Source organism: Castor canadensis, chromosome 16, assembly GCF_047511655.1.
Source record: "Castor canadensis chromosome 16, mCasCan1.hap1v2, whole genome shotgun sequence".
In the NCBI taxonomy this organism is placed as follows: Eukaryota; Metazoa; Chordata; class Mammalia; order Rodentia; family Castoridae; genus Castor; species Castor canadensis.
In genome coordinates, this window is record NC_133401.1 from 27,700,333 (window position 1) to 27,726,946 (window position 26,614).

Sequence of the window (26,614 nt, forward strand, 5' to 3'; positions counted from 1 at the left end):
TTCTGCATGTAGGTAGCCAGTTTTCCTAGGGGCATTCATTGAACAGACTGCTTTTTCTCCAATGTCAGAGATCAGATGGCTATCGCTGTGTGGTTTTTATTTCTGGGTCTTCTATTCTGTTTTATTGGTCTTCAAGTCTGTTTTTGAATCAGTACCATGCTGTATTTTTTTTCTATGGCTCTGAAGTATAATTTGAAGTCTGCTATTGTAGTACCTCCAGCATTTCTCCTTTTGCTCAGGATTACTTTTGATATTTGAAGTCATTTATGTATGAATTTTGCAATTGCTTTTTCTATTTCTGTGAAGAATGACAGTGGGATTTGATGGAAAATGCATTGAATCTGTAGGTTGCTTTCTGTAGGATAGTAATTTTCATGATATTAATTCTGCCAATCCATAAGCATGCAAGAACTTTCCATCTTCTAATATCTTCTTCGATTTCCTTCTTTGGGGTTTTACAGTTTTCATTGTAGAGGTCTTACCTCCTTGGTTAAGTTTAATGCTAGGTATTTTATTTTTAAAAACTATTGTGAATGAGATTGTTTTCCTAGTTTCTTTCTCAGACTGTTCATTGTTGGTGTATAGAAAAACTACTGATTTCCATTTGTTGATTTTTATATCCTGCTATATTTCCAAAAGTGCTTTTCAGATTTAGGAGTTTTTTGCTAGAATCTTTAAAATCTTTTAAGTATAGAATCATATCATTTTCAAATAGGGATAATCTTGACTTCTTCCTTCTCTATTTCAGACTCTTATTTCTTTCTTTTACCTTACTGTTCTGGCTAGCAATTTCAATACTACATTGAATGAGAATGGGAAGAGTGTACATCCTTGTCTCAATCCTGACTTTACAGGAAATGGTTGAAGTTTTTCCCCTTTAATATGGATGTTGGCTGTAGACTTGTCATATATAGTCTTTATTATGTTGAGGTACATTCCTTCTATTCCTGGTTTCTTCAGAGGTTTTATCATGAAAGGATGTTGAATTTTATCAAAGGCTTTTTCTACATCAATTGAGATGACCATGTGATTTTTTTTTGTCCTTCATTCTGTTTGTGTGCTGTATTACATTTATTGGTTTAGGTTTGTTGAACCATCTTTGCATCTTTGATCACATACAACGTGATCATGGTGTATGATTTTTTTATTGTGTTGTTGGATTTGGTTTGCAAGTAAAATACTTGAGAATTTTTTGAATCTATGTTCATTAAAGAGATTGGTCTATAATTGTCTTTTGTTGGTATTTTCTTCCTGTCTGGTTTTAAAATGAGTGTAATACAGGCTTCATAGAATGAGTCTGGCAGTGTTCCTTCCCTTCCTTTTTCCTAGAACAGTTTGAGGAGTGTTGTTAGTTTCTTTAAAGGTGTGGTAGAATTCAGCAGTGAATATATCAGTCCTGAACTTTTCTTTGTTGGGATGCTAATTACTACTTCAATTTCATTACTTGTTATAGTTCCATTTAAATGTTTCAATTTTGGTAAGTTAAATGCATCTAGAAACTTATCCATTTGTTACAGATTTCCTAGTTTGGATATAGGTTTTCAAAGTATTCCTTCATGACCCTCTGAGTTTCATTGATATTTGTTGTAATACACCCTTTTCATATTTGATTTTATTAATTTGGCTCTTTTCCCTCTTCCTTTAAGTCAGATTGGCTAAAGGTTTATTGATCTTTATTACCATGCATTTTTTTCTTCACTACCACCCTGTAAATTAGGCATTTAACACACAAGGAAGCAATCACCAAATGTAACACAAAGCATTTGGACCCTTTAGTTATCTGAAATTAACTGAGGGCTTCCTATTCCACTCCGTGAAAAGTAGAAATGGTAAAATTAGGAAGAGATTTTCTTTGTAAGTTAGTTTTCATAACAAAATTGTGTTAAATCAATTTGTGTCTAATTGAAATTTCTGCGTTCCTTTTTTAATCATTATCATCTCTGATCTGTATTCCCTTCTATCAACTAAAAATCAAGTTGAAATTTTTCTTTCAAAAAAATTGAAGTTAAAACATCAAGAACTTCAATGTGCTATGGAGGGGTTCCATTTTGGTCATGTCTGTTTGGAGTCCTAGAGAACTCCTGTACCAAGATGGGCTCCTTGTTTTCAAGACCTCCAGAGTACCTCAGTCTCAATCAGAAGACCCTTTCTCAAGATGGTGCCTTATCACAGCTCTCTGAGGTATAGAAAATGAAGGGTTGTCTTGTCTGATGCTGACTGGACTATCACACTGGAGAAGTCACTGCCCTGTCAGATTCGCACACTAGGGTAGAGGTTTGCAAGTAGTATGATTTTTGTCCCACAGCTAAGCTGCCTAGCTTACCTTAGGGTGGAGGATTTGGGTTCCCCGCTCCTGGGGGACCTGGGAATAGAGCTGCAGAATGTTTCTTAGTCTACTCTGTCGCTTTTCTGTTTCACCATATTTTTCAGCTGTCCTGTCCCTCTTTTGTGGTTCTTCATGCTCTTCCTCACTTTTGCTCTTCTGTATATAGTGTCCTCATTTTATAAAATAATTTTATAATGCGAATAAAATAATTTTAAAATGTGAATTCTCTCCTTTTTCTATTCTTCCTGTCTTCCATCTTGCCATAGTTTTCAAAGTTGTCCTTCTAGTTATATTCTTCTGTATCTTCTTTAATATCACCAGTAAAATTCTTCCTCCCAGTTAGAGGGACCCCAGGCTTTCAGAACTTCTTTAGAAATAGTTCTTTGGGTCCACTACACACCCATCAACCTTGTATAGTCAAGCACATGTTGCTGCATGCACCTCCTCGACACAAGAGTGAGTCACAAAACAAAGCTCAGGAATTTTTTTATTGGGGGGAGCTCTCATTACCAAACAACTTATGATTGTTCCCCATGTCTCAAAATGTTCTCTCTTTTAAAAAGTTTATTAGTGTATATTAACTGTACAAAGGGGTTACATTGTGATATTTCTGTACATGTATACAATGTACATTGGCCAAATTCACCCCCCCATCACTATTATTCCCCTCTCTTCATTATTTTATAATCTCAGTGGGCTTCATTATGCCCACTAATGAAGTGTATGTGTAAGTATCATACACATAAGGTACTTCCATCGTATTTGGAAGTACCAAATTCCAAACTCTCTTTTTTGAGAGAGTTTTTATTCCATCACTCTTTTTTTTCTCACTACCACCTCCTGTTCTTGCTCTATCTAACAGTCCCCTTTTTAACATTCATGTATTATTATTATTATTATTATCATTATTTAGGTTTATACTCCCCATGAAAGAAAACATGCAATATTTGTCTTTCTCAGTCTGGTTTACTGTGCTCAACATGATGGTGGTTGGTTCCATCCATTTTCCTGAAAATGACAGAATTTCATTGTTCTTTATGGCCAAATAATACTCAATTGTGTGTGTGTGTGTGTGTGTGTGTATCACATTTTCATTATCCACTTATCATTTGATCCACCCACACTGATGCCATAGTTCTGCTATTGTGAATGGTGCTGCTATAAACGTGGGTGTGCAGGTGTCTCTATTGGATGCTGACCTACACTTCTTCAGATATATACTTAACAATGGCAGGGTCATGATGCAGGTCTGCTTTTAGTTTCTTGAGGAACCTCCATACTGATTTCCATTGTGGCTGTAAACTGTTCTTTTAGACTCTCACCTATAGTGTCAAAACTCAGAACATCAATAAACAGCTTTCTGACCTGATCTGATCCTTTGGATCATGGCTTCCTCCCACTCCTGCTGGTGGCAAAAGCCACCTCCAGGCTGGGGGTGACCAAGCAGTGGTTTTATCTGCTTTGGTTTTTGTATTCCTTCTGGACTGTCAGAGAAAAGTTCTCACAAGTACTTTTTGTCTTTTTTTTTACTAGCATGTATTAATTGTACAAAGGGGCTTCATTGTGATACTTCCACACATAATGCCCTCTATTTCTCATACATTCTTAACTGGCATCTTCTCAGATCTTACTTATCTCCCAAATCTATGTTTCTCTGAACACAATCCAGAAATCATGAAAGCAACATAGTCGGCTGGCTCTGAGAGCAGGATGGGCCCAAGGCTGTACCTCTTCCTGTGATTGTCATGTGACATCCTGGAGATAAAATGCTCTTCCCACAGACTGCCAGCATACCCTATGCATGATCTCTGTCCTTCTGTCTGTGCTGGGCCCTGGTAGAGCCATGGTCCACACCTTCTTCACCCTGTTCTACCTTGGTGAGTGCTGGGAGAGACAGTAGGTGGGAGCTGAAGTGACTGTCCCTGACTCTAGTGTCTGCTTTTACTCAAGTGGTCATCCTCTTCTACTCCAGCTCTGCGCTGGCCCCCAGATACCAGCTCACAGACCCAGCCCAAGACTGTAAACCGGGAGCTGGGAGAAGTCCCCATCACCAGCCTTTCTCTCTCTTTCAGGACTGCATCTGAATCATGGAATCTGGGCACAGGATGGTAAGTCCATCTCCCAAGCCCCTGGGTCCTTCTGTCACACAAGGTAACTTGATCTTGCCTGGCCAGAGGAACTGAAGGGGCTTCAACCTTCAGCCACAGGGGCCTACAGAACTCACAGCCTCCTTTCCCAGCCAGACTTGGGTATCCTCTGGCTTCCCTGCACCACATAGGCAGTGTCTGGTCAAGACAGGGAGAAATCGCCTGCCCTCCACAGTTCTACATGGACAGCAGGGGGACCCCCAAAATGCCCTCAGGTTGAGGGAAGGCAGGACTGAGGCTGACACAGGACATAGAGATGTGGATGGACCTGCCAGTCAGATGGCTCATCTTGGCTGCCACTCTCCTCTCTGTGTCTCCAAGGGACATGTTCTTGTGGGGGAAGGTGTTCTGGCCCTGAGGGCAGATGTACATGGAAGTTTTGGCTTCACATTTGCAAATTGTGAAGCCCTAGCAACCCAGTAGTCTGATTGGATCCTGGCCCTGCATTTCATGATGGGATGATGTTTGGGTGGGACTTATGATAGTGCTTGTAAAACTTTTTTTATCAGTTCTGCAAGTCATGTGGGTAAGGAATGAGGTCTGGGTTGTTATAGCAATGACCAAAAATGACCCAATACATCAAGGTCACCATGACAATTACTCTCAACGTCTGTAGCTCAGGGCTTGTATTCCAACCAAAAGTTTGGGCCAACATTCTGTCTTGACCATATGTGTCTCCAATTCACTTAGGATGAGGAGTAATTTTTAGATAATGAGTATACAATTTATTTAACATTCATGCTTCATTAAGATATGAGCAATATGGCAATTTTACTGGAGAGAAGGATTGACGCTACCTAGAATATGACTGCTTGCTGGGATTTAGCAATAGAGTTTAGTCACATGTATCAGTAATTAAGTACTTTATCAAATAAAAAACAGCAAATAAAATGCATTCAAATCAAAAGCCATTTTGTTCAGAGTAGTGACACACAATACAGACATATGTGCTGGCTTAACATAATTGGCTGATTTTATACATCACTTATGTCTTATAATCCACAAGTATACTATTAAATGATAGAGAATGTCTAATAAAACCAATTTTGAAGAACTAGCAAACACATTTCTAAGAAAGATTTTACAGACCCACATGTTTTATATCTAGACCAACAGTGTAAATTGGGATTCATTGGCACACAAGTGAGTATTGAGGACAGGAAACAAGCTGAAGTCACACAGGGCTGGTACATGAGCTGCTGTGGTCTGAGAACTGAGTCTTTCAGTCACTGCACAATTTAGATGTTGGGGAAATGAGAAGAACACAGAGAAGGAGCACCCAAGGAAGCAGATCAGTAAAAGCTCATGGAGTCCAGGAACACAACAAAGACAGTGTTGCATGGAGGACTGATCTATTGTGTCAAATATTGCTAATGCAGGCAGGTTCTACCATTATTCCCATTTTATAGACAAAGAGCACAGAAAAGAAAGTTCTTGACCAAGATCCCAGACATAGGAAATGGTAGAGCCAGGATTCAAACCTGAGAAGGGTGTCTCCAGTTCCCAAGAGCTGATCCACTGCTCAGAACAAAGGGGAGTTCCTGACATCCAGATGTTCTGAAATGCTCAGTTGTCTCTCTTCCAGGACTCCATCCATGCCTTCCATCTGGGCCACACCTGGTCTTGTGGTTCTGCAGGGGAGCTCTGTGTCCATCTTCTGTGGAGGACCTCCTGGGACAACCCAGCATCGTCTGAAGCAAGCAGGCAGCTCTCGAGAATGGTACAAAGAAGATCCAAAGGAATCCCAGGACAAGGCTGAGTTCTTCTTTCAAAATGTCATGTCTAGCCATGCAGGGTCTTATTTCTGCCAGTATGAGAAGCAGTCTAACTGGTCAGAGAGCAGCAACCTACTGTAGCTGAGAGTCACAGGTAAAGACTTCACCCCATCCTTATCTCTGGAGCTGAGACAAGGGTAAAGTACATCCTACCCTGCCCTTGTCTCTGGTATCTGCTCCACACATGCCATGTCAGTTCTCTTCTCCCATCCCAGACTCCCTTACTCTCTGCCATTGCTCTCTTACTGTTGTCAGCTACCCTGTCTTCCTCAATGCCTGGCCCCATTTTGGTCATGAAATCTCTGGGGAACTGTGCTTCTTGTAGGCATCCTGGGGCACTTAAGTTCTCAGCTCAATACCAGGATGCAGTGTCAGAATCGGGGTCTTGGGCAAGTAGAGACAAGTGAGGGAATTTCTGGACCACTGCCATCATTTTATGGTGGAGGTTCCCAGAGTGAGGTCCCCAGACCACCTGCAACCACTTGTTAGAAATGAAGATGGGGTAAATTAAACACTTTCTGCACAGAAAAAGATACAATCACCAGTGAAGAGACAGAATAGAGAAAGTCTTTCCTGCTCTTCATCTGACAAGGGAAAAATATCCAGATTATAAAAAGAGCTCCAAAAATTAAAGAACAAATAATCCAACCTGTAAGTGGATAAATGAATTGAGTAGACAGTTCTCAGAAGTACAAATGGGTAATAAATACATGATGCAATGTTCGACATCCTTAACCACAAATAAAATACAAACAAAACCACAATGAGATTCCATCTTCCCCCAGAAAGAATGGCTGTTATCAAGAAAACAAATAACAAAAAATGCTAGCAAGGATATGGGGGGAAAGAAGCCTCAAATCCTATTGGTGGGAATGTAAATTGGTGCAGTTGCTATGGAAATCAGTATGGCAGTTCCTCAAAAAACTAAAAAAAGAACTTCTATATCATCCTGCTATACCACTCTTGGGCATATACCTAAAGGAATCAAAGTCTCCATTCATAGAGACACCTGAACACCCATGTTCATAGCAGCATTATTCATAATAACCAAACTATGGAATCAGCCTATAACGGAAATGTGACATATATACAAAATGGAGTACTATTCAGCCATAAACAAGAATGAAATGATGTCATGTTCAGGAAAATGGATGTAACTGGAGATCATCATGTTAAGTGAAATAAACCAGACTGAGAAAGACAGATAGCACATGTTTTCTCTCATATTCAGAATCTATATTAAAACAAAAGACATGAAAACAGAAGGGAAACGACTGGAGGGAAGGAGCAGCAGGAGGAGGGAGGGGGACAAGAGAAGGTGACAAGGGAGAAAAGAAGAAAGAGAAATGAGGGGGCAAATATGATTAAAGTACCTTATATGCATGTATGAAAATCTCACAATGAAACCCCTTAATCTGTACAACTTAATATATGTTAATAAAAATGAAGATGCTGGTATACGCCCTGAAGAATTGAAAGCAGAGACCCAAATCTATGCATCTCTGTGTTCACAAAGGCAAGCTTCCAAAACTTGGGAACAAACCCATATGTCCATCAACACCCAAAAAAAGGAATGAAATAAATAGCACAATGAAACCCACTAAAAACTGTTTTTATAAAGGTGTGGGAGAGGATGAGAAAGAGTAATAGAGGAATGACTTTGATCAAAGTACATTATGTGTATGTACAGAAATATCACAATGAAACACTTGTGTACAATTAATTAATCTACAGTCATGAAAATTTTTTTAAAAGAAATGAAGTACTGACATATGCTGTGATATGGATGAAGCTTGAACCCAACAGAGTGAGTACAGGAGGCAGAGGAAAGAAGACTTGGGTGATTCCATCCTGTGTGAAAAATCCAAAATAGGAAACTCATAGAGACAGAGGCTGATTGGTGGTTGCCTGGGGCCAGTTGCCAATCAGGAGTGGATGTTTCAAGGGTACAGAGTTTCCTTTAGGTGATAAAAATAGTTTGGGACTGGAGAGGGGTGGTTCATGTAGGATATTGCAAATGTACTAACATGCGACTGAATTAATCACTTTAAAATGATTAAGTTTTTGCTTTCTTAATTTTTTTTCTTGCTGTGTACCCCAGGCTTCCCTCAAACTCAAAACCCTCCTGCCTCAGCCTCCTAAGTGCCAGGATTGCAGGTGTGAACCATCATGCCCAGCACTAATTTTTTTTCCAGTACTAGAGATTGAACCCAAGACCTTGACCATGCTAGGCAAATATTGTGCCACTTGAACAACACCCTTAAACCTTTTGCTTGTATTTTTGTTCTTGAGATACAGTCTCACTAGACTGCAAACTCATGATTCTCCTGCTTCCACCCCCCGTTTGCTGGTATTACAGGCTGCAACACCATGGCCAGTTAAAGTGGTTAACTTTATGTTGCGGGAATTTCGCCTCAATTAAGAAAAAAGAAATGTAATTATTGGACTTCCTCTAGACCTACTGATATGGCAACTCTTGAAGAAGCCCTAGTATTTGTGGTTTAACATACTCCTCAGGGGTTTCTGAGTCTGGCTCAGGGCTGACACTGACCACTGCTGTGGTCATGGAAGGAGAGAGGAATGTCCCCAGCCTCAAGCCCTTTGCAAATTCAATCCCTGTCTCAGCCCTGTTACAGGAGAAGATGGCTTCCTTGTAACACCAAGTTACTCCTTACTTCCAGATGTCTTCAAGGACAAACCCACCCTCTCTACCCAGCCAAGCCCAATGGTGACTTTAGGAGGAAATGTGACCCTTCACTGTCACTTGCAGAACATCTATGAGACATTCATTCTGTCCAAAGAAGAAAAATCAACCTTTCTTCGAGTCCATCCAAGAAGGCCAGGAGTTCCTCATATCCCCCGTCTTCCAGGCCCATGCAGGTTTGCTCAATGGCTCCCGCCATGAGTGGTCAACCCCCAGTGACTTCCTGGAGGTGCTTGTCACAGGTAGGAAACTGCAGTTCAACCCAAGGCCCCTGAACCCAAGGACACCACGTGGGTCCTCTTCTCTGGGTGATGCTAGGCTGTGTTCAATGCAGGTTTTATTATTCAGGTGTAGTGAGGCTAAAGGATCAGGAAATATTTCCACAGAGTTCCTAGGGAGAGGAGTGGCCATGCCATCCAAGGCCACATGTGGAGGCAGGACTGGTCTAAATGTGGAAAAAGTCCACTCCTGGGCATATATCCAAAGGAATATAAGTCACATATAATAGAGATACCTGCACATCCATGTTTATAGCAGCACTGTTCACAATAGCCAAGCTGCGGAATCAGCCTAGGTGTCCATCAACTGATGGATGGATGAAGAAAATGTGGAGTAGTATTCAGCCATAAAAGAATTAAATGATGCCATTTTCAGGAAAATGAATGGATCCGGAGTTTAGGTGAAATAAGCCAGACTGAGAAAGACAGATAGCACACGTTCTCTCTCATAGCTGAGTCTAGACCTTAAAAAAAGAAAAAAGTCACTCCCACCCCAGAGACAACCTGCTTTCAGTCTTCATTGTTACTGTTGTTTGTGGGACTGGGGTTTGAACTCCGGACTTTGCACTTGCAGAGCTAGCATTCTGCCACTTGAGCCCCACCTCCAGTCCATTTTGCTCTGGTTATTTTGGAGGTGAGGTCTCTTAAGTAGCTAGGATTACAGGTGTGAGCCACTGGTGCCCAGCTTCACTTTCAGTCTATTAAAAGTGTATTCCTTTCCTAATAAATATTACCATCACTTTCATTAAAAAAAAAGGATGACACAAGGGGACTGTTTGAGAGTGGGAACTAGGGGCAAGGAGGGAGGTGAAAGGACAGGATGAAATGAAGAGTGGATTTGATTGAAGTTTTCATGCACATGTATGAAAATAAAATAATGGAACCTGTTAAAATTTGTTTTAAAAGGGAGGATACAGGGACAAGAAAGAGTAACCAATTTGATCAAAGTATATTGTATGCAAGTGTAGAAGCATCACAATGAAACCCATTTGTACAATTAATATGAGCTAAAATAAAAAAGAGAAGTAAAAATGCAGAAAGAGTGAGGGGGAGCAGAGCTGGACCCTTTTCTGTGGTTTCTGTGGGAAATGTAGGACAAGCAGCCTTGGCTTGTTCCATTTGAATGACTTTGTGGACTCTGGGGTGCAGGGGCTGCCCCGAGTAGTCTGGCATCTGGCTCTCGGGTGGATAGGACAGAAGAATATTGCTACCTGAACTGAGTGTGATGTCTGGTGGGGGGAATGGGCTCTTGATTGGTTAGATATGCACATGTGTTGTTTGCTCTCTCTAAGAGTCAGTCAGCAAACCTGGGAGGAGCAATGTCCCCAGGGTGCATCAGGCCCACAAGCTGCCCAAGCATCAAGAACACAGAAGATAAGAAAACACAGTCGATATTCAAGCAACAGAGCTGCCCTTCAGGCTCTCTCAGACAAGCATGAGAGGGACAATAAAAGCAATGAAGTTTATGCCTCCACAGGGACACGCAGCTGAGTGGGTTGGGGACATCAGAAGAGGTTTCCTAGGCAAAGTGGGTCTTGAGGGATGAGTAGGAGTTCATGATAAGATGAGCAGGACCCACATCAAGGAAACCACCAAGAAAAGGCAAACAGAAGAATTACCCCACAGCTAGGAAGCCACACTGCTGGGTGAGTGGTGAAAGCAGGAAGTGGGAGGGTTTTCAGGAATGAGTCTCCAAGTCAGGAAGCTGCTTGTGACAGCTGGGAAGACTACGTGTGGGTGGAAGAAAACGTTAGATAGTTGACAGGTACCCACCACTACATCCTAAATCTAAGCTGCAGCCAGGAGCTTACCCCAGGGCCCCATGCTGTACGCCAGTTTCTCAGCTCTCAGTCAGGGGGAGATTGGCCCCATCAGAGGACATTCGACAATTTCTGGGGACACTTTGTGTTGTCATGACTAGGGTGCCAGACTGGCATCTGGTGGGTGGAGGCACAGCACAGTGATCCAAGCCCAATGTTTTGTTTGACATTTCAGTGGACATCAAACAGGATTTTTTTATTGTACAAAATGATGAGTTTCATTATGACATTTTCACACACGTATGCAATGTACTTTAATTATTCACCCCCATCTCCCTCTCCTGTCCCCCCTCTCCTCTCCCACTGCCCCTCAGTTACCCCCTTTTGGACTCATGTCTTCTGTTTGTTTGTTTTTAGATCTAGATTCTGCATATGAGAGAAAACATGCAATATTTTTCTGAGTCTGTCTTATTTTGCTTAACATAATGATCTCTGGTTCCATCCATTTTCCTGAAAATGGCATGACTCATTCTTCTTTGTGACTGAATAATACTCCATTGTGTATATACACCACATTTTCTTGATTCATTCATGCATTGATGGGCACCTAGGCTGATTCCATAACTTGTCTATTATAAATAGTGCTATGATAAACATGGGTGTGCAGGTGTTTCTATTGTATGCTGACTTTCACTCCTTCAGGTATATGTCCAGGAGTGGTATAGCAGAATCATATGGTAGGTCTATTTTTAGTTTTTTGAGGACCCTTCATACTGACTTCCTTAGTGGGAAATGTAATTCAGCTTCCTACCAATAGTGTATGAGGGCTCCTTTCCCCACATCCTTGCCAGAATTTGTTGTTATTTGTTTTCTTCAAGATACCCATCAAATAAGATTTTCTAGCTTAATTCACAAAGAGATCTTTATCACCCCCAACGCTCATCCCCCAGTCGTCCCTTCTCAGCAGACGAAATCGCCATTCCTGAGCTGCTCAACTTGGAACAAGAGAAGTCCCTTTGGATGGCTGTCTTTCAGAAGTTACATTTTTTTCTCACCTGTTATTCTGAAAAAAAAAAACCGTTCATAATCTACTTTTATTAAACTGATAAGAACAGATACTACACTTGATCTTAGCCAAAAGGCCAAGAAGCGATATAATCTACTTTTATAATTCACTGTCATCAGGCATGGGCCCTGTCGATTATTTCTGGTGATGGTTGGTTGTTGATTCAGTTTTATGATTGTAATGAGTAGTCATGAACCCAGGGCTCAGCTCAAAACCCAGGACCTTGCTTCTGCCCCTATCCCAAGAGAACCCAAATCTCCAATCCATTTTGCCCACTTGTTTGCTTTTCTGTTTATGTAGTTTTTTAGCATCTGTGGGGACCCTACCACACATACATTTGGAGGTGACCTTCACTTCATAAATAGGGTATCATGTGTCTTAGAATTTTTCATGTCATATCTCATGGTCAAGACCCACGTTTACTGGAGTGATGTTGTTTTCAACATCACTAAGTGATGCTAAGTGCAGTTTCTTTTTTAGTTGGTGGTGGTGCTGCTGGGATCGAACCCTGGGCATCACATATGCAAAGTACACGCTTTACCATTGAACTACACCTGGTTTGGAAAAACTAAAAAAAAAAGGAATAGAATAATATTTCATGGCATGTAAAAAAATCATATGAAACCTAAGCTTATTGTCCATGAATAGGTATATTGGAATATGGCCAGGCACATTCATTTACATATCATTGATGGCTGGTTACTCACTACAAGAACAGAGTTGAATAGTCATGACAGAGACCACATAGCCTATAAAGCTTAAGATATTTACTACCTGGTACTTTCCAGGAAAGCTTTGTCCATCCCTCTTCTGGAATATTTCACAGTACACCTAGCATCTGTGAAGAAGCCTTTCATTTCTATAAGATTTTTTAAAGTTTCTGTTTGAAAGGGAGCTTCTTCATCCATTTTGATTTTTTTTGACTATTCCAAAAGTTTATTTGACAAAAAGTTGAATATAAAAATGTACATGACCCAATTTTTACATCCTAGTGAAACAGATCTTTTGGAGAGGGGACATGGGTTTCCCTGCTGAACAGCAATTAGATTCATACCAGGACTTCAAACACAAAGATAGTATTTCCTGGTATTACTATCACTCTAATTGTTCTATTACCCATATTTATCCATCACAAGAGTCATAAAAGGACCAAATACCCGCAATATTCCTTGAATATTTTTTTGAGACAGAGTTGTGCTATAATAGCCCAGGTTGGCCTCAAACTCCCAAGGGATTACAGATGTGAACCACTATACATGGCTTACTCCATTTAATTTCAATGATGTCCATAAATTTTTTCAGATAAGGAAGCTGACTTTGCTCGTGGTGTCCACTCAGCAGTCTCAGAGATGCACTGAAACTGAATGTTGTTTTTGAGCATAGTGTGAGGTAGGGATTTCAGTGGGTATTTGTTCTACTGAGGAGGGACACAGAGGCAATATGTCATGTGGTGCTGAGTGTTTTGAAGAAAGACAAAGCAAGATAAGGAAATCAAGCACAATGGTGGTGCTTTTTGATTCAGTGGTAAGCAAAGACCACCACCACCAATAAAGTAGTTACTGAGCTAGGGAGCGTGTAGGGAAATGACAGGTCAGCAAGAGACATGCAAAAGACCAAGGGTAGACTGTACTTGGTATATTCAATAAAGAACAGGCCGACAGCCTATTCATTCCTGGTGAAATAGAACATTCCTGAAATTGGCTCAAATCCCTACTGGTCACTTACCTGTCTGGAGATCAGGACACACATGAGGGACCCCAGGGAGATCACAGAGGTTAAGACAAGGAAGTTCAAGAATCACCTTCTCCCATGGCTGGATTATAGACTATAAAGTCATAGCAGCAATGGAGTAACAGGACCTTGATTGTGTATGCTTATGGTCACCATGGTGAGAACAGTAGAGAGTGGAAGGGGGGGTAAGAGAGGGGGAGAGAGAGAGGAGAGAGGGAGAGAGAGAGAGAGAGAGAGAGAGAGAGAGAGAGAGAGAGAGAGATGAAGAAGGAGGAGGAGAAGGAGGAGGGAAGAAAGAAGAAAGAAAAGAGAAAAAGAAGGAAAGAAAGAAAGAAAGATGAGGAGGAGTAGAGAGAGAGGGGAAGGAAGGGGGAGGGAGGGAAGGAAAGGAAAGAAGGGAGGGGAGAGAGAGAGAAGGCGAAAAGGAGGGGAAGAGGGAGAGAGAGACAGAGAAGCAGAGAAGAGCAGAGCCTCTGAGTGAGAGAAGACAAAGCACAAGAGGCCAGATACTCAGTGAAGTGAACAACTGCACCACCAACTCACCTTGGCCTTCTTTCCCACAGGAATGTACAAAAAGCCACAGCTGTCAGCTCTACGGGGCCCCTCCATGACACAGCATGAGAAGATCCTGCAGTGTCACTCAGAGACTTGGTTTGATGTGTTCCTTCTGTCTCGGGATGACAGCACAAACTATAGCCAGTGCCTCAAATCTCAGTATAAACAAGGGTTCTTTCAGGCCAACTTTACCTTGGGCTCCAAGTGGAAGACCCGTAGGGACACCTACAGATGCTACGGTTCTCAAAGCTTCTTCCCCTCCTTGTGGTCAGACCCCAGCAAGTCTCTGACATTCTTGGGAAGAGGTGAGGAGCCCAGACACTGCCCTGTGTTCTCTGTAGGTTCTTAGGCTGTCCACTCACTGTCCTATGTCCAGAGGAAACCCTGTGGCTGAGGGGTTAAACAGAGCCCCAGGAGACAGAGTGAGGGGTACACAGTAGGATGGAGGGGTGACCCCTCAGAAGTACCAGTGAAAGTTACCTTGGGCAAACCAGCTGTGGGAGAAGATGGTCCCTGACACTCCCTGTCTAACTCCCATGATTTTCCCTAGTTCCTCATGTATGTCCCAGTCCCCAGACAGATAAATGACAAGTAGGGATTTGGGCCAATTTCAGCACCTATTCACCCTCTTGGCACAAGAAGCAACCTACACAACTGTACATGGCAGCCTGGGAATCAGAGAGGGGGGTCCTTACTGGAGGCATAACCAGGTTTCCATGTTTTGGTTCTGGAGCATTAATTCTCCTACCATTCTCTCTCTCTCTCTCTCTCTCTCTCTCTCTCTCTCTCTCTCTCTCTCTCTCTCTCTCTTCTGCAGGATCTGTCAGAGTGAATGTGGTCAGACTGAGCCTTGGTGCTATGTTTCTGCTGCTCCTAATGGGGATCATGGTGGAGGCCTGGCTCAGCCAGGAGGACCTCCACAGAGCAATCAAGAGACCCCCTGCACTGCCTGGTTGGGATGGAGTCTTGTGATGGATACTTTCACATCAACTTGACTGAGCTATGGGTGCCCAGATTAAACGTGATTCTGTCTGTGTCTGTCAGTGGATTTAGTAATGTCCATCACCCTCTTCAGTGGTGGGCACCATCCAATCCAGCAAAGGCACAGACAGACAGTGAATTCCTCTCCTTTTCTTGCCTCACTGCTTGAGATGGGACATCTTGTCTCAACTTCTCTAATTTCTGGACTTGGGTTTATAAAATTGGCTTCCTAGTTCTCAGGTCTTTGGAGTTGGACTGAATTACACCACTGGTCTTTCTGGGTCTCCAGCTTGCAGAAGGAAGACCATGGGAGTGTTAGCCTCCATCGTTGCCTGAGCCAGTGCCTCTCAGTAGACCTCCCTATATTTTCTATTGGTTCCATTTCTCTGGAGAATACTGACTAATATAAGCAATATGATCATATCGATTGATGTAGGAAAAGCACTTGGCAAAATTCAACACTTACTTGTGATAAAAATTTCACAACCTGATGAAAAGCCATCTACAAAGCATCTACCACACAGAATGGTGGCTTTCCCCCTGCCATCAGGAATAAGACAGGGATGTCCCATTTCTGTTCAACATTGTACTAGAATACTAGCAAGAGCAGTCAGACAAGAAAAAAGAAACAAAAGGCATAAAAACCAAAAAAGAAGTAAAACTATATTTTCAGATGACATGATCCTATAGAAACCCCAAAGACTACAGCAAGAAAACCTGTTTGAACTAATAAATGAATTCAATAAAATTGAAAGATACAAAATCAACTTACCAAAACCAGTTCATTTCTATACATGAATAACTTATCCAAAAAAGCAAATCAAGACAACAATCCCATTTATGATATCACAAAGTATTGAAGAATAAATTTCACCAAGGACAACTGGCAGAGTGGCCCAAGTGCTACAGTACCTGCCTAGCAAGAGTCAGGCCCTGAGTTTCAAACCCCAGTACCACCAAAAAAAAAATAGAACCTTAAAATTTGACCAAGGAAGTGAAAAAGATGCACACTGAAACCCTAAAACCCTAATGAAAGAAATTGAGGGAGACAGAAGTAAGTGAAAAAGATATCATTTTGTGGGGGTAAGGGGGTCAATACTGGGGATTGAACCCAGGGCCTTATGCTTGAGCTATGCTCCCAGCCTGAAATATATCCTTTGTGAGTTAATTTTTGTGTGAGGTGTGAAGTGTAGGTTGAGGTTCTTTTTATTGCAATGGACATCCAACTCTTTCAACATCATTTGCTCAGTGCATTCTCCTCTTCTCTAGTAAATTGTTTTGGATCCTTTGTCAGAAAATCAATTGTCCCTCTTTGTATCCACTTATTTTTGGACTTTCTTCTTTCAGGATCTATGCGATTACCTTTCTCGCGCACACACCGCACTGTCTTTTTTTTTTTTCATTTTTCTTTTATTATTCATATGTGTATACAAGGATTGGTTCATTTCTCCCCACTGACCCCACCCCCTCCCTTACCACCCACTCCGCCCCCTCCCTCTCCCCCCCCCCAATACCCAGCAGAAACTATTTTGCCCTTATTTCTAATTTTGTTGTAGAGGGAGTATATGCAATAATAGGAAGGAACAAGGGTTTTTGCTGGTTGAGATAAGGATAGCTATACAGTGAGTTGACTCACATTGATTTCCTGTGCGTGGGTGTTACCTTCTAGGTTAATTCTTTTTGATCTCACCTTTTCTCTAGTACCTGTTCCCCTTTTCCTATTGGCCTCAGTTACTTTAAGGTATCTGCTTTAGTTTCTCTGCGTTGAGGGCAACAAATGCTAGCTAGTTTTTTAGGTGTCTTACCTATCCTCACCCCTTCCTTGTGTGCTCTCGTTTTTATCATGTGCTCATAGTCCAATCCCATTGTTGTGTTTGCCCTTGATCTAATGTCCACATATGAGGGAGAACATATGATTTTTGGTCTTTTGGGCCAGGCTAACCTCACTCAGAATGATGTTCTCCAATTCCATCCATTTACCAGCGAATGATAACATTTCGTTCTTCTTCATGGCTGCATAAAATTCCATTGTGTATAGATACCACATTTTCTTAATCCATTCGTCAGTGCTGGGGCATCTTGGCTGTTTCCATAACTTGGCTATTGTGAATAGTGCCGCAATAAACATGGATGTGCAGGTGCCTCTGGAGTAACAGTCTTTTGGGTATATCCCCAAGAGTGGTATTGCTGGATCAAATGGTAGATCGATGTCCAGCTTTTTAAGTAGCCTCCAAATTTTTTTCCAGAGTGGTTGTACTAGTTTACATTCCCACCAACAGTGTAAGAGGGTTCCTTTTTCCCCGCATTCTCACCAACACCTGTTGTTGGTGGTGTTGCTAATGATGGCTATTCTAACAGGGGTGAGGTGGAATCTTAGCGTGGTTTTAATTTGCATTTCCTTTATTGCTAGAGATGGTGAGCATTTTTTCATGTGTTTTTTGGCCATTTGAATTTCTTCTTTTGAGAAAGTTCTGTTTAGTTCACGTGCCCATTTCTTTATTGGTTCATTAGTTTTGGGAGAATTTAGTTTTTTAAGTTCCCTGTATATTCTGGTTATCAGTCCTTTGTCTGATGTATAGTTGGCAAATATTTTCTCCCACTCTGTGGGTGTTCTCTTCAGTTTAGAGACCATTTCTTTTGATGAACAGAAGCTTTTTGTTTTATGAGGTCCCATTTATCTATGCTATCTCTTAGTTGCTGTGCTGCTGGGGTTTCATTGAGAAAGTTCTTACCTATACCTACTAACTCCAGAGTATTTCCTACTCTTTCTTGTATCAACTTAAGAGTTTGGGGTCTGATTTTAAGATCCTTGATCCATTTTGAGTTAATCTTGGTATAGGGTGATATACATGGATCTAGTTTCAGTTTTTTGCAGACTGCTAACCAGTTTTCCCAGCAGTTTTTGTTGAAGAGGCTGCTATTTCTCCATCGTATATTTTTAGTTCCTTTGTCAAAGATAAGTTGCTTATAGTTGTGTGGCTTCATATCTGGATCCTCTATTCTGTTCCACTGGTCTTCATGTCTGTTTTTGTGCCAGTACCATGCTGTTTTTATTGTTATTGCTTTGTAATACAGTTTGAAGTCAGGTATTGTGATACCTCCTGCATTGTTCTTTTGACTGAGTATTGCCTTGGCTATTCGTGGCCTCTTGTGTTTCCATATAAATTTCACAGTAGATTTTTCGATCTCTTTAATGAATGTCATTGGAATTTTGATGGGAATTGCATTAAACATGTAGATTACTTTGGGGAGTATCGACATTTTTACTATGTTGATTCTACCAATCCATGAGCATGGGAGATCTCTCCACTTTCTATAGTCTTCATCAATCTCTTTCTTCAGAAGTGTATAGTTTTCCTTGTAGAGGTCTTTCACATCTTTTGTTAGGTTTACACCTAGGTATTTGATTTTGTTTGAGGCTATTGTAAATGGAATTGTTTTCATACATTCTTTTTCAGTTTGCTCATTGTTAGTGTATAGAAATGCTAATGATTTTTCTATGTTGATTTTATATCCTGCTACCTTGCTATAGCTATTGATGATGTCTAGAAGCTTCTGAGTAGAGTTTTTTGGGTCTTTAAGGTACAGGATCATGTCGTCTGCAAATAGGGATATTTTGACAGTTTCTTTACCTATTTGTATGCCTTTTATTCCTTCTTCTTGCCTAATTGCTCTGGCTAGGAATTCCAGTACTATGTTGAATAGGAGTGGAGAGAGTGGGCATCCTTGTCTGGTTCCTGATTTTAGAGGGAATGGTTTTAATTTTTCTCCGTTAAGTATAATGCTGGCTGTAGGTTTGTCATATATAGCTTTTATAATGTTGAGGAACTTTCCTTCTATTCCTAGTTTTCTTAGAGCTTTTATCATGAAATGATGTTGGATCTTATCAAAGGCTTTTTCTGCATCTATTGAGATGATCAAGTGGTTTTTGTCTTTGCTTCTGTTAATGTGGTTTGTTACATTTATTGATTTTCGTATGTTGAACCACCCCTGCATCCCTGGGATGAAGCCTACTTGGTCATGGTGAATAATCTTTTTGATGTGTTGCTGAATTCGGTTTGCCATTATTTTGTTGAGGATTTTTGCATCAATGTTCATTAAGGAGATTGGCCTATAGTTCTCCTTTTTGGAGGTGTCTTTGCCTGGTTTTGGGATAAGTGTAATACTGGCTTCATAAAATGTGTTTGGCAGTTTTCCTTCCCTTTCTATTTCATGGAACAGTTTAAGGAGGGTTGGTATCAGTTCTTCTTTAAAGATCTGATAGGATTCAGCAGAGAATCCATCAGGTCCTGGACTTTTCTTTTTGGGGAGACTCTTGATTGCTGCTTCAATTTCATTTTGTGTTATAGGTCTATTCAGGTGATTAATTTCCTCTTGGTTCAGTTTTGGATGATCATATGTATCTAGAAATCTGTCCATTTCTTTTAGATTTTCAAATTTATTTGAATATAGGTTCTCAAAGTAGCCTCTGATGATTTCCTGGACTTCCATGGTGTTTGTTGTTATCTCCCCTTTTGCATTCCTGATTCTACTAATTTGGGTTTTTTCTCTCCTCATTTTAGTCAGGTTTGCCAGGGGTCTATCGATCTTGTTTATTTTTTCAAAGAACCAACTTTTTGTTTCATTAATTCTTTGTATGGTTTTTTTTGGTTTCTATTTCGTTGATTTCAGCTCTTATTTTTATTATTTCTCTCCTTCTATTTGTTTTGGGATTTGCTTGTTCTTGTTTTTCTAGGAGTTTGAGATGTATCATTAGGTCATTGATTTGGGATCTTTCAATCTTTTTAATATATGCACTCATGGCTATAAACTTTCCTCTCAAGACTGCCTTAGCTGTGTCCCATAGGTTCTGGTAGGTTGTGTTTTCATTTTCATTGACTTCCAGGAACTTTTTAATTTCCTCTTTTATTGCATCGATGATCCATTCTTCATTAAGTAATGAGTTATTTAGTTTCCAGCTGTTTGCATATTTTTTGTCTTTACTTTTGTGGTTGAGTTCTACTTTTACTGCATTGTGGTCAGATAGTATGCACGGTATTATTTCTATTTTCTTATATTTGCTGAGGCTTGCTTTGTGCCCTAGGATATGATCTATTTTGGAGAAGGTTCCATGGGCTGCTGAGAAGAATGTATATTGTGTAGAGGTTGGATGAAATGTTCTGTAGACATCTACTAGGTCCATTTGATCTATTGCATATTTTAGATCTTGGATTTCTTTATTGAGTTTTTATTTGGATGACCTATCTATTGATGATAATGGGGTGTTAAAGTCTCCCACAACCACTGTGTTGGCGTTTACATACGCTTTTAGGTCTTTCTGGGTATGTTTGATGAAATTGGGTGTGTTGACATTGGGTGCGTACAGATTGATGATTATTATTTCCTTTTGGTCTATTTCCCCTTTTATTAGTATGGAATGTCCTTCTTTATCTCGTTTGATCAATGTAGGTTTGAAGTCTACTTTGTCAGAGATAAGTATTGCTACTCCTGCCTGTTTTCGGGGGCCATTGGCTTGGTAAATCTTCTTCCAGCCTTTCATCCTAAGCATATGCTTATTTCTGTCGGTGAGATGAGTCTCCTGTAAGCAACAAATTTTTGGATATTCTTTTTTAATCCATTTTGTCAAACAGTGTCTTTTGATGGGTGAATTAAGTCCATTAACATTAAGCATTAGTTAGGTATGTGGTGATTCCTGCCATTTAGTTGTCTTAGTTGTTTGAAGGTTTGATTGTGTGTACCTAACTTGATGTTACTCTCTACTGTCTTGCTTTTTCTTATCCTGTGGTTTGGTGCTGCCTGCCTTTTCATGGTTAAGTTGGGTGTCACTTTCTGTGTGCAGGATCCCTTGCAGAATCTTTTGTAATGGTGACTTTGTGGTCACATATTGTTTTAGTTTCTGCTTATCATGGAAGACTTTTCTTGCTCCATCTATTTTGAATGATAGCTTTGCTGGGTAGAGTATCCTGGGGTTGAAGTTATTTTCATTCAGTGCCTGGAAGATCTCACTCCATGCTCTTCTTGCTTTTAATGTTTCTGTTGAGAAGTCTGCTGTGATTTTGATGGGTTTACCTTTGTATGTTACTTGTTTTTTCTCTCTTACAGCCTTAAATATTATTTCCTTAGTTTCTGAACTTGTTGTTTTAATGATGATATGTCGTGGAGTAGTTCTATTTTGATCTGGTCTGTTTGGTGTCCTGGAGGCCTCTTGCATTTGTATGGGAATATCTTTCTCTAGATTTGGGAAATTTTCCGTTATTATTTTGTTGAATATATTACGCATTCCCTTCGCTTGCACCTCTTCTCCTTCTTCGATGCCCGTGATTCTCAAGTTTGGTCTTTTGATGGAGTCGGTGAGTTCTTGCATTTTCTTTTCACAAGTCTTGAGTTGTTTAATTAATAGTTCTTCAGTTTTTCCTTTAATTACCATTTCATCTTCAAGTTCTGTATTCTGTCTTCTGTTTGTTCTATTCTGCTGGATTGGCCTTCCGTTTTGTTTTGCAGTTCTGTTTCGTTCTTTTTTCTGAGGTTTTCCATATCCTGGCAGTTTTCTTCTTTAATGTTGTCTATTTTTGTCCTGAGTTCATTTATACATTTATTCATTGTGTTCTCTCTTTCACTTTGGTGTTTATACAGTGCTTCTATGGTTTCCTTTATTTCTTCTTTTGCTTTTTCAAATTCTCTATTTTTATTGTCTTGGAATTTCTTGAGTGTCTCCTGTACATTTTGGTTGACCCTATCCAGTATCATCTCTATAAAATTCTCATTGAGTACTTGTAGTATGTCTTCTTTTAAATTATTCTTGTGGGCTTCATTGGGTCCTTTGGCATAGTTTATCTTCATTTTGTTGGAGTCTGGATCTGAGTTTCTGTTCTCTTCATTCCCCTCTGGTTCCTGTACTAATTTTTTGCTGTGGGGAAACTGGTTTGCCTGTTTTTTTCTGTCTTCCCGTCATTGTCCTTGGTGTTGTTACTGTCCCTGTACTGTGTGCAATTAAGTACTTTCTAGCTTGTAATAATAACAATGGTAATATTTAGAATAGAAGGATGAGCTGAGATGGAAAGCAAGAAGTTAAAGAAAAGGGGAAAACAAATATACAGACAAGAGGGAGAAAGCAGAACAAGGTATCAGACAAGAGAGTTTCGAAGGTATAAACAGGGAGTGTTAGTGTACTAATCGACAGTAAGCTGGTCCGCGTCTTCCCAAGCTGTATGGGCGCTGGCCACTGGCGGCCCCGGGGGCCCTCCTCGTTTCTCCGTTTAACGTGAAGTGGAGATTCTCTGCACCGGCTCTAGCCGCCATCTTGGAGTCTCTCCGCACTGTCTTGATTACTGTGAAAGTTTGTAGCAGTATCACTTATAACAGCAAAAAAGCAATGACATTTCCTAACATCTCAAAATAAACAACCCAAATGTCTATCAACTAGCATTTGATTGTATCAGTCTGATGGGTTATAATCACATTTGGGTATACCTCTACAATGGAATTTAACCAGACAATAAAAAGAAATGTAGCATTTCCTCAAAATTTTAGAACAGAAACTGGACATGATGTTCAAACCTGTCATCCCAGTTCCTCATGAGGTAGAGGCAGGAAATTGTGAGGCAAGACTAGGTGAAATTAATGAACGCTGTCTCAAAATCAAAATACAAAACACATCGTTCTTGTTCTCACTCTGGAGACAACTCACTTTTAGTCTCTTGAAAGTGTATTTCTTTCTTAATAAACATTACTATTACTTTGACTACAAAAAAAAATACTAAAGAAAAGGGCTGGGGTGGGGCTCTAGAGGTAAAGGACTTCCCCAGCAGGTGAGAGACCCTGGGCTCAATCTCCAGTACAGCAAAAATAAAAAATTAAGAATAGAATTAGTAAGAGAAAAGAGACCTGGTGTTTAAAGGGTGTCACAAATGAGCAAAATTTCAAATGCCTGTACAATTTGATTCAGTGACTTTATTTCCAGGAAGACATCCAATTTACACTGGAAGAAATGCAAAATGAACCCTGCCCAAGGCAGTATAGTAGCATTATCTCTAAGAGAAAATGATGGGGGACTACCTACCACTTTTCTCTGTTTTCAAAATATATATACATATATATGTGTGTGTGTGTGTGTGTGTGTGTGTAATCTATTTTGTATTAATTATTGGTTTTCCTAGGAGCACTGGGGTTTGAACTCAGGGCCTCATGGTTGCTAGAAAGGAATTCTACCACTTGAGCCACGTGGTAGCCCTTTTTTGCTTTAGTTATTTCTCAGGTAGGGTCTTGCACTTTTGCCTAGGGCTGGCCTCAGACTGTGATCCTCCTACCTATGGCCTCCCATGTAGCTGAAATCACAAGCCTGCACCACCACACCCGGCTTATTGACTGAGATGGAGGTCTTTTGCTAATTTATTTTGCCCAGTCTGACCTCAAACAATGATCCTCCTGAGTAGCTGGGATTACAAGTGAGTCCCTACACCTGGGCTTAATTATGGTTTTAATTATACAAGTTTCCATATTCTTGTGGCATTAAATTTGTTTGATTAACACATGATAATTGGACATACTTATGGGCCACATTGTGATGTTTCAATATATGTAATGATCAAATCAAGATAATCACAATAATATATTTTATGAATAACCAGAAGAAAGGAACTTGAAGGCTCCAATCACAAAGTAATGATAAGAACAAGGAAACAAATTTATTTGGAAGTTTGCCTCTGTGAACACAGAGGTGCATGGATTTGGTTCTCTGCTTTCAATTCTTCAGGGTGTATACCAGCATCTTCATTTTTATTAACATATATTAAATTGTACAGATTAAGGGGTTTCATTGTGACATTTTCATACATGTATATAAGGTACTTTGATCATATTTGCCCCCTCATTGCTCTTTCTTCTTTTCTCCCTCACCACCTTCTCTTATCCCCCTCCCTCCTCCTGCTGCCTCTTCCCCCAAATATTTCCCCTTCTGTTCTCATGTTTTTTGTTGTAATCTAGATTCTGAATATGAGAGAAAACTTGTGCTATCTGTCTTTCTCAGTCTGGTTTATTTCACTTAACATGATGATCTCCAGTTCCATCCATTTTCCTGAAAATGACATCATTTCGTTCTTGTTTATGGCTGAATAGTACTCCATTTTGTATATATGTCACATTTCCTTTATTTGTTCATCATTGATGGATACTTAGGCTGATTCCACAGTTTGGCTATTATAAATAGTGCTGCTTTAAACATGGGACTGCAGGTGTCTCTAATGTATGCTGACCTCCATTCCTTTGTGTATATGTCCAGGATGGTAGGATATTATGAAAGTTCTACTTTTAGTTTAGGTTTTCATAGTGGCTGCACTAATTTATATTCCCACTAACAGTGTATGAGGGTTCTCTGTTCCCCCACATCCTCACCAGCAATTGTTTTCTTTTTTCCTTTTTGGTGGGGGGGTGGCACTGAGGTTTGAACTCAAGGCTTCACACTTGCAAGAAGGCACTCTACTGCTTGAACCACATCTCTAGTCCATTTTGCTCTGGCCATTTTGGAAATGGAGTATCAAGAACTATTTGCCCAGGCTAGCCTTAAACTGTGGTCCTCCTGATCTCAGCCTCCCAAGTAGCTAGGATTAAAGATGTGACCCACCAGTGCCTGGTTCCAGCTTGTTTTCCTGATGACAGTCATTCACTGCAGTGAGATGGAATCTCAGTGTGATTTTATTTGAATTCCTTTATGGCTACGGATATTGAGCACTGCTTCATGTATTATTAGCCATTTGTACTTCTTCTGAGAACCGTTTGCTCAATTTATTTGTCCATTTATGCATTGGATTTTTTGTGACATTTTGGAAGAACTCAGCCTTGTCCTGTTATTCCTTTGGCTCTTCTTTGTATAATTCTTGAGAGCTGCCTGCTTGATTTAGATGATGCTGGGTTGTCCCAGGAGGTCCTCCACAGAAGATGGACACAGTGCTCCCCTGCAGAACCACCGGACCAGGTGTGGCCCAGATGGAAGGCATGGATGGAGTCACTGGAAGAGAGACAACTGAGCATTTCAGAACATCTGGATGTCAAGAAATCTCCTTTGTTCTGAGCAGTGGATCAGCTCTTGGGAACTGGAGACACCCTTCCCAGGTTTGAATCCTCATTCTGCCACTTCCTATGTCTGAGACCTTAGTCAAGGACTTTCCTCTCTGTGCTCAGTCTCTTTGTCTATAAAATGGGAATAAAGGTAGAACCTGCCTTCATCAGTAGTATTTGACACAATAGATCAGTCCTCCATGCAACACTGCCTTTGTTTTGTTCCTGGACTCCATGTGCTCTTGGCTCATCTCCTATTTCCCTGGATGCTCCTTCTCTGTGTTCTTCTCATTTCCCCAGCATCTAAATTGTGCAGTGACTGTACCACTGAGCTACATCCCCAGCCCTTAGTATTTGTCATGCAGCCCTGGTTGGTCTCAAACTTGTGATCCTCCTTCTCTGCCTCCTGAATGCTGAGATTACAGGCATGTGCCACCACACCTAGCTTCTTTTAGTTTTTTGACGGCTGTGATGATGCTATCTGAGGCATCTAGACAGGGAGTCCTGGGGTGACTGGTGGGGTTCACGAGTAAGAGGATAGGGCACGTGCCCTTGGTCGTATGGACTTCCTTCCCTTTGGAGCAGGGCAAGGTCAAAGGAGAACCCAAGTGGGGTCTTCTCAGGAACAGGTACCCATATTCCTGAGTCTATGAGCAGGGCACAGCTCTACCTCATGGCCTTTGCATTTACTGTTTCCTCTACCTGGAATGTTTTTCTCTAGATACCCTTTTTTTTTCTTTTGAAACCACAGCTTCATGCATACTAAGCAAGCACTCCACCACTGAGATACATCCTCAGTCCTCCCTTAACTCCCTGTGTGGCTTGCTGCTACATCTTCTTCAACTGTTAAAAGAATTAGTCAGCCCTTCAGGGAAGATTTCTGTGGTTCCCTTTTTCTACATGCACATCCTCACACCTGGGAATCATCTTTCGCCACCATGTTTTTCTTCATAGCACATAACAACATCAAACTTATTTGTCAAGCCATCGCTATTTCTCTTATGGTCCGTCTCCCTATAATTACAATTCAAGCTCCATACTTGGTAGATAGTACTTTATCTTATTCACTCCTGTGCACCCCAAAAAAGTGTCAACCTGAGCTACATAGTGAGACTCTATCTTGAAACATATTTTAAAACCAAAAGAGTAAGTGCTGAGTGTCTCACAGGAATGACACAGAGATTAAATGGTGTATTTCCATGTAATGGGCTTAAAATAGTGCCTAAAACATGGTCAGA

General features: G+C 40.7%; 1 protein-coding gene and 1 pseudogene across 1 annotated transcript; one reads left to right on the forward strand and one right to left on the reverse strand.

The window, feature by feature from the left end:
- Positions 1-4,169: 4,169 nt before the first annotated feature.
- On the forward strand, positions 4,170-15,314 carry LOC141417918 (leukocyte immunoglobulin-like receptor subfamily A member 5). The gene is made up of 7 exons (XM_074057378.1): positions 4,170-4,203; positions 4,299-4,434; positions 6,059-6,193; positions 6,574-6,637; positions 9,050-9,194; positions 14,351-14,647; positions 15,160-15,314. Exons 1-7 carry the CDS (start codon positions 4,170-4,172, stop codon positions 15,312-15,314), a joined length of 966 nt encoding a protein of 321 aa, XP_073913479.1.
- On the reverse strand, positions 12,024-12,144 carry LOC141418248 (U2 spliceosomal RNA; annotated as a pseudogene).
- Positions 15,315-26,614: the final 11,300 nt, after the last annotated feature.

What these genes read in the sequence shown, in the direction of transcription:
- LOC141417918 (XM_074057378.1), top strand. Translation starts at nt 4,170, where the DNA reads ATGGTCCACACCTTCTTCACCCTGTTCTACCTTG. An exon ending in GCAGGCAGCTCTCGAGAATG is followed by an intron (nt 6,194 to 6,573) that starts GTACAAAGAAGA and finishes TGCTTCTTGTAG; the next exon opens with GCATCCTGGGGCACTTAAGT. An exon ending in CCTGGAGGTGCTTGTCACAG is followed by an intron (nt 9,195 to 14,350) that starts GTAGGAAACTGC and finishes TCTTTCCCACAG; the next exon opens with GAATGTACAAAAAGCCACAG.